This window comes from Megascapheus bottae, chromosome 4, assembly GCF_031878675.1.
Source record: "Megascapheus bottae isolate mThoBot1 chromosome 4, mThoBot2.hap1, whole genome shotgun sequence".
Lineage (NCBI taxonomy): Eukaryota > Metazoa > Chordata > Mammalia > Rodentia > Geomyidae > Megascapheus > Megascapheus bottae.
The window spans coordinates 45,610,257-45,623,603 of NC_143512.1; the positions used below are offsets into that span (position 1 = coordinate 45,610,257).

At 38.5% G+C, this 13,347-nt stretch overlaps 1 protein-coding gene across 3 annotated transcripts in view; it reads left to right on the forward strand.

Annotated features, from left to right (window-relative positions):
* Tnpo1 (transportin 1) overlaps nt 1–13,347 on the forward strand; it is a 92,068-nt gene that overhangs the window by 46,164 nt on the left and 32,557 nt on the right. For all 3 annotated transcript variants that reach the window (XM_090331813.1, XM_090331810.1, XM_090331811.1), the window contains exons 6-9: nt 420–553; nt 6,480–6,561; nt 8,813–8,935; nt 10,811–10,929. In XM_090331813.1, coding sequence (XP_090187939.1) covers nt 420–553; nt 6,480–6,561; nt 8,813–8,935; nt 10,811–10,929 — 458 coding nt within the window. The remainder of the gene's footprint in view (nt 1–419; nt 554–6,479; nt 6,562–8,812; nt 8,936–10,810; nt 10,930–13,347) is intronic.

The window sequence follows — 13,347 nt, forward strand, 5'->3', positions numbered from 1 at the left end:
CCCTGAGTTCAAGCCCCGGGACTGACAAAAAAAATTAACAAGAATATTATAGAAGTCAAGCTTATAGATTAGACACTGTGCTATATTTGTACCAACTTGATGCTAAAATTAAAGCATAACAACTGAGAGTTTAGAAACTCCATGGTATAATAATTTCTGTTTTCATTTGAATTATTTAGTTTAAGGAGTTTAGAAGGCATTTTATATAAGCTGAAAAATCCATATAATTAGTCTTTGTTTCCTTATACATGCCTTTTGTTTGCTTTGTGGGACAAGATCTTGCTGTGTAGAGCACACTGGCCACTCACAGTTTTTCCTGATTAGTCTCTAGTGCTGGGATTTCAGGCATGCACCACACTGAACTAGGCTATATGCCTTTGTTTTTAGTCATCCTAATAATTTAAACATGTTCTTTACAGGGAGCATTTGGTGCACTTCAGAAGATATGTGAAGATTCTGCTGAAATTTTAGATAGTGATGTGCTAGATCGTCCTCTCAACATTATGATTCCCAAATTTTTACAGTTCTTCAAGCACAGTAGCCCCAAAATAAGGTATTTATGTAGCAATTTTAAGTTGTAAACTCTTGACACAAGCCTAATCCCTGCCCTTTCTTGCAGTGATTACTCAATGTTTTTATAATTAGTAAAGTTCCATAAAGGTGAGCTTAGATATTTGAAATTATTTATTGTTTTAATAATCCCACAAAATATTGACTCTTCCTGATGAAACTTTTATTGCACTTAACATAGTTTTGTACATCCTACGTGTTTAATTACTTTCAAAGTAGCTATTATTCATATTCATACTATGTAACTTCTTAGCCATGAATAAGAAAGGGAGTGGGATATTTTCAAATGACCAGTTTTGTCAAGTTCAAACAGTTACATTTGTGTCTATATAATATTTACATGTATTTATGTTGTCTAATGTAATACTGTGAATTTGAACTTTTAAACAAAAGGTATCTTCTTATTTTCTAAACCCCTATTTTCAGGTCCTATGCTCATCTATCCTTTGCCTTTATCGTATGATAAGTAAATTGAATTTTAATGAAATATCTTCCCATTAAGTTACTACTTCAGTTTTAAGAGTTTTGCATTCACTTATGAGGGAAGATCTTTAAAAGCACAATGGTAGCAGAACATTTTACATGACCTGAGATCACCTGATGTCCTAGTACTTGGCTAATCCTAACCTAGAATTATACCTAGCATACTGTTAATGAAATTGAATATTTACAATATTAACTTAGCAGTGGACTAAGTAACCTTAGGATACTATACTTGTTCTACCACTTAGAGCCACAGCTGTACTCCCAGATTTCCCGTGATTAATTGGAGCTAAGTCTCATAGGGACTTTTATGCTGGGGCTGGCTTCTAACCATGGTTCTCAGATCTTAGCCTCCTGAGTAGCTAGTATTACAAGTGTGAGCCACTGGCACCTGTCTAATTCAACTTTTTTAAATCCATTTTCCACATGTGAGGGGAAAATAGGAAGTATTTGTTTTCTGAGTCTGGCTTTCACTTAATGATCTCTATATATAGTATGTCTATTCTCTACAAATGACATAATTTCATTTTTTCTTTAGGGCTAAATAATAAAGACTCCATCATTTCTATCACATTTTCATTACCCATTCATCAGTTAATGGTGACCTTGGCTGATTCTGTAGAGAATCAGCTGCCTGTAGGCATTATTTTATGCCAGAGTCTTCTGTTGGTCTTTGTTCTGTTTTCAGGCCAGTGCCATGATGCTGTAAAAAAACAAAAAACAAAAACAAAAATAAACTATGGTTCTGTAGTATAATTGGAGCTCAGGATTGCCCAACTGTCTTCTTTGTTTTTATGTGAAGCTTATGGTTGATTTTTTCTGTTTCTGTGAAGAATCACATCAGCATTTTGATGGGCATTACAGTACATATACAGATCTCTTCAGTTGTTTAGCTATGAGGTTAGGGAGCCTTTCCATCTTTTAGTGTATTCAGTTTCTCTTTTCAGTGTTTTAGTTTTCGTAGTAAAAAGTCTTTCACCTCCAAATTGTTCCTGTAAGGTTTGCCAAAAGGAAACTCCACACTGTTTAGGAGAAGAGGGTTTATTGTGTGAGGAAAGAGCAGATTCCTGCCCCCCAAGATGGAGTCTGGCAAGCAAGGGCTTATGGCGGGAAGTGAGAGATTACATAGGGGGAGCGGTGTGGCCACAGTGGAAGTGGATGTGATCTCAGAGGATGGGGAAATACCTCAGACTGGGGGGCCTCCCACTGCCCCCAGGCATGCCAGTTGCCAGGGTAACAGGTGCTGGGTGAGGATTGGGGAGGGGGACGGAGGGAAGGGAAGAAGTCATTTCTTCCAGGCGGACCTAACAGTTCCTACTTCTTTCTGGAGGGTATTATGAATGGAATTGTTTTTCTGATTCTAATTTCTTTTCTGAGCATTTGTTTTTAGTATGTGGATAGCTGTTGGGTGTTTTTTTTTTTTTTTACTTTGCTAAAATGTTTATCAGATTTAGGAGGCTTTTTAAGACATAGGATCATATCTGCTAATAGGGATAATTTGACTTGCCTTTTAATATCCCTTTTATTTCTTTCTCTGGCTTTATTCTAAGGAATCAGTCTACTACATAATTTACCTTTGTGAAGTGAATGTGAAGTGAAGGTATTGCTCAAGTGGTAGAATGAGGGGAAAAGCTATGAGAGTGAGGCACTGAGTTCAAACTTCAATACGAGGACAAGAGAAGAAAATGTTGCTATATGTATTGCCGACTTTAGCTCAGCTAGGTGTTGTCCCTGAGCTTCTTTTACTCAAGACTAGTATTTACCACTTGAGCCACTTCCAGCTTTCTCTGAACCCAGAGCTCTGTGCGTGCTAGCCAAGCTCTCTTCCAGGAGGCCACACTGCCAGCCCCTTCCTTAATTTTTTTAATGAGTTATTTGTATTCTGACTTTACAGGATTTCTTAAATTGGGGCTTTGCTATTTAGTAGTTTAATCATCTATTTTTTGTGTAGGGCTTGAACTCGGGGCCTAGGCATTGTCCCTGAATTCTTTTTGCTCAAGTCTAGCACTCTTACCACTTGAACCACAGTTCTACTTCTGACTTTTTGCTGGTTAATTGAAGAGTCTTAGATTTTCTTCTCTGGCTGGCTTTGAACCTTAACCCTTAGATCCCAATACTCAGATCCTGAGTAGCTAGGATTATAGATATGAGCCACTGGTACCTGGCTTGTATCTCTCCTCTCTTAAGCAGGATCACCCTGTGTTTCCCAGACTAATCTCGAAGTTTGACCTTTGACGCTGTAGGGAAATTGCTCTTCTGTAAAACTGATACTGAAATTAATCATTACACAATGAGGAAAAAATCTGAGCAAATTAAATGAGAACTCAATCTGTATGAGGATAATCTACTTACATTTTGCAGTACTAGGGTTTGAACTCGTGGCCTCACTCTTGCTAGGAAGGTTCTTTACTACTGTGCCATACCTCTTGTCTTTTTATGTGTGGGGGGAGGGGTTCTTGGGGCTTGAACTCCCTGGGCATTGTTCCTATACTCTTCAGTTCAAGGCTACTATCCTAACCCAGGGCCTGGGTGTTGTCCCTGAGGCTCTTCAGCTCAAGGCTGCCACCCTATCCTTGAGCCAAGCACCACTTCCGGTTTTCTAGAAATTAATTGGAGATCAGAGTCTCAGGGTCTTTTGTGCCCTTTTGTGCCCAGGCTGGCTTTGAACCTTGATCCTCAGATCTCAAGCCTCCTGAGTAGCTAGGATTACTGGCTTGGGCCACTGTGCCCCTGGCTTTCTTGTCCTTTTTTGTGCTATTTTTCAGTTAGGGTCTCACTTCCTGCCCAGAAATATGTTTAGGTCATATCACCCTATTATCAGCTTGCTGTTGTAACTAGTTAGGCTTAGGACAGTTCAACTAATGTTTGTTGAGAAGTCTAGAAAACACCTCTGTCCATGTTGGCCTCAGTAGTCCTTCCAGTTGTAGCTTTCCAAGTAGCTATGATTATAGGCTTGGTCTACCATTACCCAGCTTCAAATTTTTAATTATATCCTGATATGTCACAGTTCGAAAGTTTTTTTGGATTTGGTTTTTATTTTTTGGTTGGTTGTAGAGCTTGAACTCTGGACCTGGGCACTGTCCCCGAGCTCTTCAGCTCAAGGCTAACACTCTATCTAACTTGAGCCACAGTACCACTTTGAAAAAAGGTTTTTGATACTATAGTAAGGTCAGTTTATACATTGTCCCAAATGGAATGGGATGAAGATAATAAAGCCTACAACTAGCCTACTGCTAATCATCAGGTAACCATTTACGAGAAGTTTCTTTTCTTGTTTGTTTTTTGTTCTGTTTTGTTCTTATTATTTCCTCTTCTTATAGTACTAGATATTCAACTCTGGACATCTGGCATGCAAAGAAAGTACTATATGATGCCAGCTCCGCCCTTTTTGTTTATTGTACAGACTTGGTCTTGTTACTTTTTTTGTCCAGGCTGGCTGCAAACTCAGGCTACTCCTGCCACCTTTTCCAAAATAGCTAAGACTACAGGCATGCACCGTCAAGCTTGGCTTCAAAGAAGTATTCTTTTAATCTCTATATAGGATTCAAGATTTGTTGTCTGCATTTCTGGCCTAAATTAAATGATTTTTAGAGTTTGCAACTTTTTTCTTCTATCTGAACTCTAGAATTATCAGGTTTCATGAAAACATTGCTAAAATTTATTAGTTCTAAGTGTTTTGTTAAATGTATTCCTGTGTGCTGAATGTTAGTTAAATAGTACCATTTAAAGTTAAATGATCTAGTATTTTTTTTATTGGTATGTGAAGAAAACTCTATTGGGCAAATTTTAAACAATAAAAATACAAGGCAAAAGAAACTTGATTCTTGAGCTGATTGATTTAAGAATGTAAATAAATAAGTCTGTCTGTTCCTAAGTGTGTAAAATTTATTTGGAAATGGCACTGTTACTCAACATGGTAGAGCACTAGCTCTTGAGCTGAAGAGCTTGGGCACAGCGCTCAGGTCCAGGTATGGTTCAAGCCCCACATCCAACAAACAACAACAACAAATTATTTAGGAAATGCTGGGAGATGTTATGTGGCCCATGAGCACACAAATAGATGTTCTAGATTTAAAAGCATCTAAATAATGCCTTATACCCTTCTTTCTCATTGGCTTACTACACCAAATGTATAAAATGTATCTTGCTTAGTTTCATCTTTAAAATGGATAAATTTTGTTATTCTTATTTTCTAGGTTAGACAGACTTAAATTTAAAACAACTTACCTTGTGCTCCACACTTATTGTGGGTTGGTTGTCTATTATGTGCTTTTTTTTCCACTTTGTTTTATCATGGATACTTGGTCACTGGCAAATTGAATTTTAGGTATGCCAGAACACAAACTGTTCTCCATTTTCAGTTTTAAAAGAATGTATACCAGGCCTAGCATGCACAAAGACCCAGGTTCAATTCCTGGGTACCACATACATAGAAAAAAGCCAGAAGTGGTGCTGAGGCTCAATGGTAGAGCCCTAGCCTTGAGAAAGTCCAAGGACAGTGCTCAGGCCTTGAACTCATGCTCAGGACTGGCAAAAACAAAAACAAAAAAAAAAGAATGCATACCTATTAAAAGTTCTAGCACTGGACATTTTATTTAACTTTCTGTCGTGCTGTCCACATTGAAAATTGACAGTTTCGGATATTTTAACTTTTTAAAGGGTATCTTAACTTTCTTCTTTTTTTCCTTTATTTTTTTTTTTACACAAAAGAAAAATTTTATTATCTTACTAGTCGATATCCCTGGATGAAAAGTGGGTACAGCACAAAACTGTGTTCACAGTTCAACTTAGACTTTCAGGAAGCTGTTTTAGTGACTGGCTAGCAGCTCTCCCCCCTGGGCCCTAACTACCTTGGCAGATGAAGAAACTATGGTTCAGGGACACTCAACTGGGCGTCTGGATTGGTCTATCCCAGAGAGACATTGGAAAAGTGCTATTCTGGAGAAGGCAAACACAGAACAAATGAGCATTTCTAAGCCCCTCTCTGGAACCCCATCCAGAATCCTTGGGGCTAGTCACACATTCCAGAAGCAGCAGCACAGCTTCAGGCACAGTTGTCAGGAAGGGGCCAGAGCTGCCTTGGAGAAAGGGATAGGGCAGAGGCCCTAGGGCTCCTTCAGGGCCCCTGAGTGAGCTCACCCCCACCCTCACACCACTGACTTCATCCTTCAATGCCTCCTGGCCAATGTCCCAAGCTGAAAGGTATCTTTCTTTAAAGCACTAACACTACTCATCAATTTGTGTTTTTCGTTCAATATGTTATTCACTTTCCCTATTGATCTATAGTGATTTGACACAGTTTTTAGTGGACATATGTAGCTGTGTACATATATCATGTTTTTATGAAGCCATATAGAATTTGTACTAGATTTTTGTAGACAAGTAGCTACAATGAGCATTTATTAAATTTCAAACTTTGTTTCTAGGTCTCACGCTGTTGCATGTGTCAATCAGTTTATTATCAGTAGGACTCAAGCTCTGATGTTGCACATTGATTCTTTTATTGAGGTAAGATTTATCACCACCTTCTATATTTTTGAGCTTAAATAACTAACTGTATATGCTTTTATTGTACAATAATTTCTATCAGCATTCAGTTATTCTGATAGTGCTAAAATTGAATATGGTACACGTTTGTCTTTGCTAGCTAAAATTAAAAGTCCTTTTAATTTTTCTACTTAAGTGATGATATAAACGTGGATTATGCAATATTCATGTTTGCCGGTTTAATATTTGATTAAGTATTTTCCCCCCCTCGGACTGTTCAAATTTTGTATAAAAATTGAATCCCCCAGCTCGTGTGGTTTTGAAACATGAAAAGTTGGCGAAGTTGAATCAAGTTAACTCACTTAAGAATCTGAAGTATATATGTGAGCATTGGTGGCTTAAACCTCTAGCTGCTTAGGTGGCTGATTCTCAGAGGCTCTCTCTCTTTGGAGCCAGGCTTGGCCAAAAAGTCTATAAGACTGGCTATAGTCAATCATCAGGAAGTTGTGTTGGAGGGATGGCTTATAGGGTACCTGGCTAGCAAGCCAAGTGAATGTGAACCCCAAGTTCAGACTTAGTACTGAAAAATAAGAAAAGATGAGCTGAAAAGAAGCTTCAATTTTATTTCAGTTAATAAAATAGAAGTGTAAGAAGTGCTTAAGGAGTCTTCACTGCTTCACTGCACTTTTTTTTTCTAGCCATGGGGCTTGAACTCAGGGCCTGAGCACTGTCTTTGGACTTTTGTCAAGGCTAGCACTCTGCCACTTGAGCCACAGCACTGCTTCCAGCTTTTTCTTATGTATGTGGTACCAAGGAATCAAATCTGAGTCTTTGTGCTTGCTAGGCAAGCACTCTACCAGTAGGCCAAACTCCCAGCCCCTTCACAGCACTTTTAATTGTTAATAGGCTGCATGGTTTTGTTGTGCTGGGGCATTCAGCCTTTCAGAAAGTGGAAATCGAACATGACTTTTGGGTGGTCCCCTTTTCCCATGGGAGCTTAGAACCGCTTTCTCACCCTTCAGCCCTCAAAGTACAGCTCGGTGTATACTGTATATAATATGATACACTCAGTGTGCTTTTTTTTTTTTTTTTTTTTGCTAGTCCTAGGCTTAAGCTCAGGGCCTGAGGACTGTCCTTGGATTTTTCTCAAGGCTAGAACTCTACCACTTGAGCCTCAGCACCACTTCTGGCTTTTTCTAAGTATGTGGTACCAAGAGTCTTCATGCATGCTAGGCAAGCACTCTACCACTAGGCCAAACTCCCGGCTTTTTTTAACTTTAAAATATACTTTTAATTTTTTTTTTTTAGTTTTATTGTCACGGTGATGTATAGAGATTACAGTTACATTTTTAAGTTAGTGAGAACATTACTTCCTGAACATTGTTACCCCTCCCATGTTTTTCCTGCACTTTCTCTCTCCTACCCCCTCCCAAGTTGTAAAGTTCATTTCCAATATATTACCTTGCGAATATCACTGGTTCACCCTTTGTCTGTCTCATCATCTTGTTTTTCCCCTTCCCTAATTCATATAAACAAATAAATGTTTATACAGTGCACCACATACCAAAGTCAGGTAAAGCAACAACAGGGGATAAACTATGATGGGAAACAAAGAAGTAACTTGACATAGCACATTAAAAACAACTAAAATGTAGTTTTAAATTAACTTTAAATTGTGGCACAAAAGGGTTTCAAATTAATGCTAGTTTATGATGCGGTGTATCTTGATCACACAAAAAAGGCTTTTCACCTTGTTTCAAAATCATAGTCTTTAGATGCTCCACATTGAGTTATCTTATTACTTATTATTTTAAGCCAATTTAGTCTTCCTGTTTTATACAGTTTTAGATTAAAAAAGTATCTCGCTTGAGCTGGGTGAGGTGGCTCATGTCTATAATCCTAACTACTCAGCAGGCTGAGATCTGAGAATCGAGGTTCAAAGCCAGCCAGGGTACTAAAGACCTTGAGACTCTCCAATTAATCACTAGAAAAGGGGAAGTAGGGCTGTGGCTCAAGGGGTAGGGTGGTAGCCTTGAGCTGAAGAGCTCAGGAACAATACCCAGGCCCAGGGGTAGGGTGGTAGCCTTCAGCTGAGGAGCTCAGAGACAGCACCCAGGCCCCGAGTTCAAGCCTCATGACCCACCAAAAAAAATTAATAATAATATATATATATATCCCTTAAACAATACTTTTATAACTATAAATAGTATAAATCTTTCTAATACATTGGAATTTTTGAACTAGAAAAATAATTGTGTTTCTTGTGCAATAGAATCTCTTTGCATTGGCTGGTGATGAAGAGCCAGAGGTACGGAAAAATGTGTGTCGGGCACTTGTGATGTTGCTTGAAGTTCGAATGGATCGTCTCCTTCCTCACATGCACAATATTGTTGAGGTAACACAGTATTTTCATCCTTTTTTTTGTCCTCCTAGGAAAATATAAAACACAAAATGTATAATGTAAAAATTGCAATACTTTTAGAATGCATTTAGAGGAATATAAAAATAATTGTGGTTGTCTTAAAGTTATAAATTACCTTATTGTGATTCTTTTGTGAGGTTTAAGATACTGGGGGCTGGGCACTGATGGTTCATGCCTATAATCCTAGTTCCTCAGTAGACTGAAATTTAGAAGACCAATCTTTGATGCCAGCTCAAGCAGAAAAAAGTGTGTGGGATACTGTCTCCAAAACCAGCAAAAAGCAGGGCTAGAGGCGTGATTTAAGTGGTAAAGTCAGCTGAAAAAGCCGGCTGAACAAGTGCAAGGCTGAGTTCAAACCCAGTATGATATTACTAGAAGAAATTAATTTGGGGGAAGCAGATTATTTTTAGTTTAAAAAAAAAAACTAGGGATGGGGCCCGGAGTTTGGCTTAGTGGTATAGTGCTTGCCTAGCATGCATGGAGACCAGGTTCTTTTCTTTGCTACCATATACATAGAAAAGCCAGAAGTGGTGCCGAGGCTCAAGTGGTAGAGCTCTAGCCTTGAGAAAGCCCAAGGACAGTGCTCAGGCCCTGAGGTCAAACCCCAGGATTGGAGGGAAAAAAAAACAAAACCCTAGGGAATACTTGGATTTTTGTGTTTTTAAGTGGTATAGAAAATATTTGAAGCCAGGCACAGTGGTCTGTAAATCCCAGCTGCTCAGGAGGCTGAGAGCTGAGGATCAAGCTTCAAAGCCAGCCCGGGCACAAAAGGACCTGAGACTCTCCAGTTACCCTCTAGATAATGGGAAGTGAGGCTTGGCTCAAGGGTATGGTGGGACAACTATCCAGGTTGAATTCAAGCCCCATGACCCACCCAAAAAAAAAAAAAAGAAAAGAACACTAAAAAAAGAAAATCAGTATTAAAGGCTGTCATGCAGTTGACTGACCTATTTAGCCATATTTAAAAGAAAGGATACATAAAATATTATTGGAACAAAATTATTGTTTAGGCTAACAGTCCAACTTTATCATGTTTCATATTACTGAGCCACACACTAGTATTAAGTGGCTTTGCAAATAGTACACATCTCTGAAGTTCTGTGTTATGTGGACAGGGAGGAGCTTTAAAGAATGGTGGCTAAGATGTAGTAGGAGGTTAACAGCTTTTGTTCATAGGACAAAGATACGTTGCACCATATAGTGGAGATAAATGTGATTTTCCTGATAGCATGGCTGTTCTCTTTGAAGTCATATGGGATTGATAGAGATTTTACTGAAACAGTTTGGAACTGGGCAAAGTTTAAGAATTCTGTCAGTTTTTCAGGTCACAGCTAGGAAGCCATATTGCTGTCTTTTATTCAACAATACACAGTAGTGTTAGGAATATGACATGATATGGTACAGTGTGTAGTAAATTGTAATCACCAAAAATGTTACTACTTATTCCCAGTTTAAAGGATTAGTTTGTACAGGTTGAGTGTGTGTGTGTGTTATCAGTAATATTTGAAAGTCGTATATATTAAGAGACAAACTGACTTTCGTTACAGAAAAGGACTACTTTAAGAAATAATGGAGTCCCTAATTTCTGAAGTCTATTGAATTATTAACATTTACCTTGAAACAAATAATTTGTGCATTGAGTTCCTTATTGGCTACATTTTTTATTTAACCTAGGAAACTTTAAAAAAGAAAAATCCAAAAGCCTAGATATAAAGACATGACAAAATACACATAGGATTAAGTTTATGGTGATGTACATATACACATATATATAAATATACACACACATATATATATACATATATATATGTGGCTTCAGCTGATTAATATTAATGTTTTTGTTTATAGTACATGCTACAAAGGACCCAAGACCAAGATGAAAATGTAGCTTTAGAAGCCTGTGAATTTTGGCTCACTTTGGCTGAGCAGCCAATCTGCAAAGATGTACTCATAAGACATCTTCCCAAGTAAGTGTTCCTATTTACAAATTTTGCCTTGTTCTTAAATACCTTAACACAGTGCTTTCTCTTTTTATATGTATAAAATTATTTTCCCTTACCAGAGAATGAAATTTTAAAGAAGCCTTTTTTTGCCAGTCCTGGGCGAGAGCTCAGTCCTTGTGATTTCTCAAGGCTAGAGCTCTACCAGTTGAGCTTCAGCACCACTTCCAGCTTTTTCCAAGTATGTGGTACCGAGGAATCGAACCCGGGTCTTTGTGCATGCTAGGCAGGCACTCCATCACTAGGCCAAACTCCCCCAGACTTAATTTTTTAAATGGTTTAAGTAGAATAATTTTTCAAGAAGCATTTACCTGTTTTAAAACATTGTGACATATGGCCAGGCGCTAGTGGCTCACGCCTGTAATTCTAGCTGAGTATTCAAGAGGCTGAGAGCTGAGCTAAGTCTGTCAGACTCTTACCTCCAATTAATTTCCAAAATGCCCAAGCTCTGAGTTAAAGTCCCATGACTGGCACAAAAGAAAGACAAAAATAAAAGAGGATTAAACTGTCACCACCACACCTCAGTATAGTATCCCTGCCCCCTTCCCCCTCAACCCCAAATACTAGAACTTCAGCTCAGGGCCTCACTCACTTAGCATTTTTTATTCAAAGTTGGCACTCTACCACTTGAGGCACACCTCCACTTTAACCTTTTTGCTACTTAATTGAAGATAAGGATTTGTCTCTTCTAGGATGATTCCAGAACTTTTGGCCAGGTCTGGCCTGGAATTTTGAGCCTCCTAAATAGCTAAGATTACAGGTGTGAACCAGTGAGCCTGGCTTCCAAGCATTCTTAAAGTTAGCAGAACTTAGATAACAGGCTTAAAAGATTAGTATCTCTCATTTTGCTGTGCGCTCACATTAAATAACAGATGCCAGTCATGACTAAATTTATGTCTCCCCATCACTGTGACATGAGATGTAAGCCCTCTGTATACTACTAATAATACCCCTTTTGGGTATTTGTTTTGTTTTTGACAACAGCAAGGTTTGAATGCAGGACTTCATACTGTGAGAGCCTTTTTTTCTTTTTTTTGCCAGCCCTGGGCCTTGAACTCGGCCTGGACACTATCGTTGGGCTTTCTCAATGCTAGAGCTCTACCACCTGAGCCACAGCACCATTTCTGGCTTTTTTCTATGTATGCGGTACCGAGGAATCAAACCTGGGTCTCCATGCATGCTAGGCAAGCACTCTAACACTAGACTAAACTTCTGGCCCCTGAGAGCCTTTTTTGTTTGAATTTGCTGTTTAGTTCTTGAGTGTGAACTGGGCATTGTCTCTGAACTTTGCCTCTTGAGCCACAATACCACTTCTGGTCTTTTTTGGTGATTAATTTTAGATAAGAATCTCAAAGACTTCTCTGTTCAGCCTGAGCCTTTTTTGTCAGTCCTGGGACTTAACTCAGGGCCTGAGCATTGTTCTTGGGCTTTTTCAAAAAAAACCAGAGCTCTACCTCTTAGAGCCACAATACCACTTCTGGCTTTTTCTATGTATGTAATACCGAGAAATCAAACCTCTTTGTGCACGGGTCTTTGTGCATGCTGGACAAGTACTCTACCACTAGGCCAAACTCCCAGCCTGCCAGAGCCATTTTTATATATAAAATATACTGATTTTATCATTTCAGATGATACATTTACATATTAGAGAATGTTATCAGTTACTGTTTTGATTATTGACCATTTAATGTACTTTGTTATATAGTGAAAACCTGTTTCCCCACACATACACACACAAAATTACTTTGGCTTTTTCTTCTCTTTTTAAAAAAAAGGTTTAAGTAGAATGGACAGGTAAGGGGTGTGGGAGACAGTACCAGTACTTAAACATGGGGCTTCATATTCTCAGCCTTTTTTTAAATCACAGCCAGCACTCTGTCACTTGAACCATGCCTACAATTTCAGTTTTTTCAACTAGTTATTATAGATAGATAAGAGTCTGTAGTTTTTCTGGGCTGGCTTCAAACTTTAGTACTCTTCTTATTTAATCTTCTTGAGTAGCTAGGCTTTTATAGCCATGCACCATGATTGCCCCTCTTTGGCTTTTTCTTTATTTTTATACATTAATAACTCACAGCATTTGTATGAACTATCCACATACAAAGTAAACATTTAGGTACAAAGTTCACATTTGTTGTATTTAAAACTTGTTCCTAATGACTGCATAAGGCTCCAGGAGAAAGTTGCTTAATAATTAAACCTGCTCAAAAATGATCTACCTAGTGAATCAGTCCAGCACATGGTAGATTGCCATCATATATTCATAGATTGTCACATCTATCTTACTTTCAAATCTCATTTCCTTTTTTTTCCCCTAGGTAAATAGTCTCTCTAAACCTCCTCCCTTCTTCCCTCTTTCCCTCCCTCCCTCCCTACCCACCCACC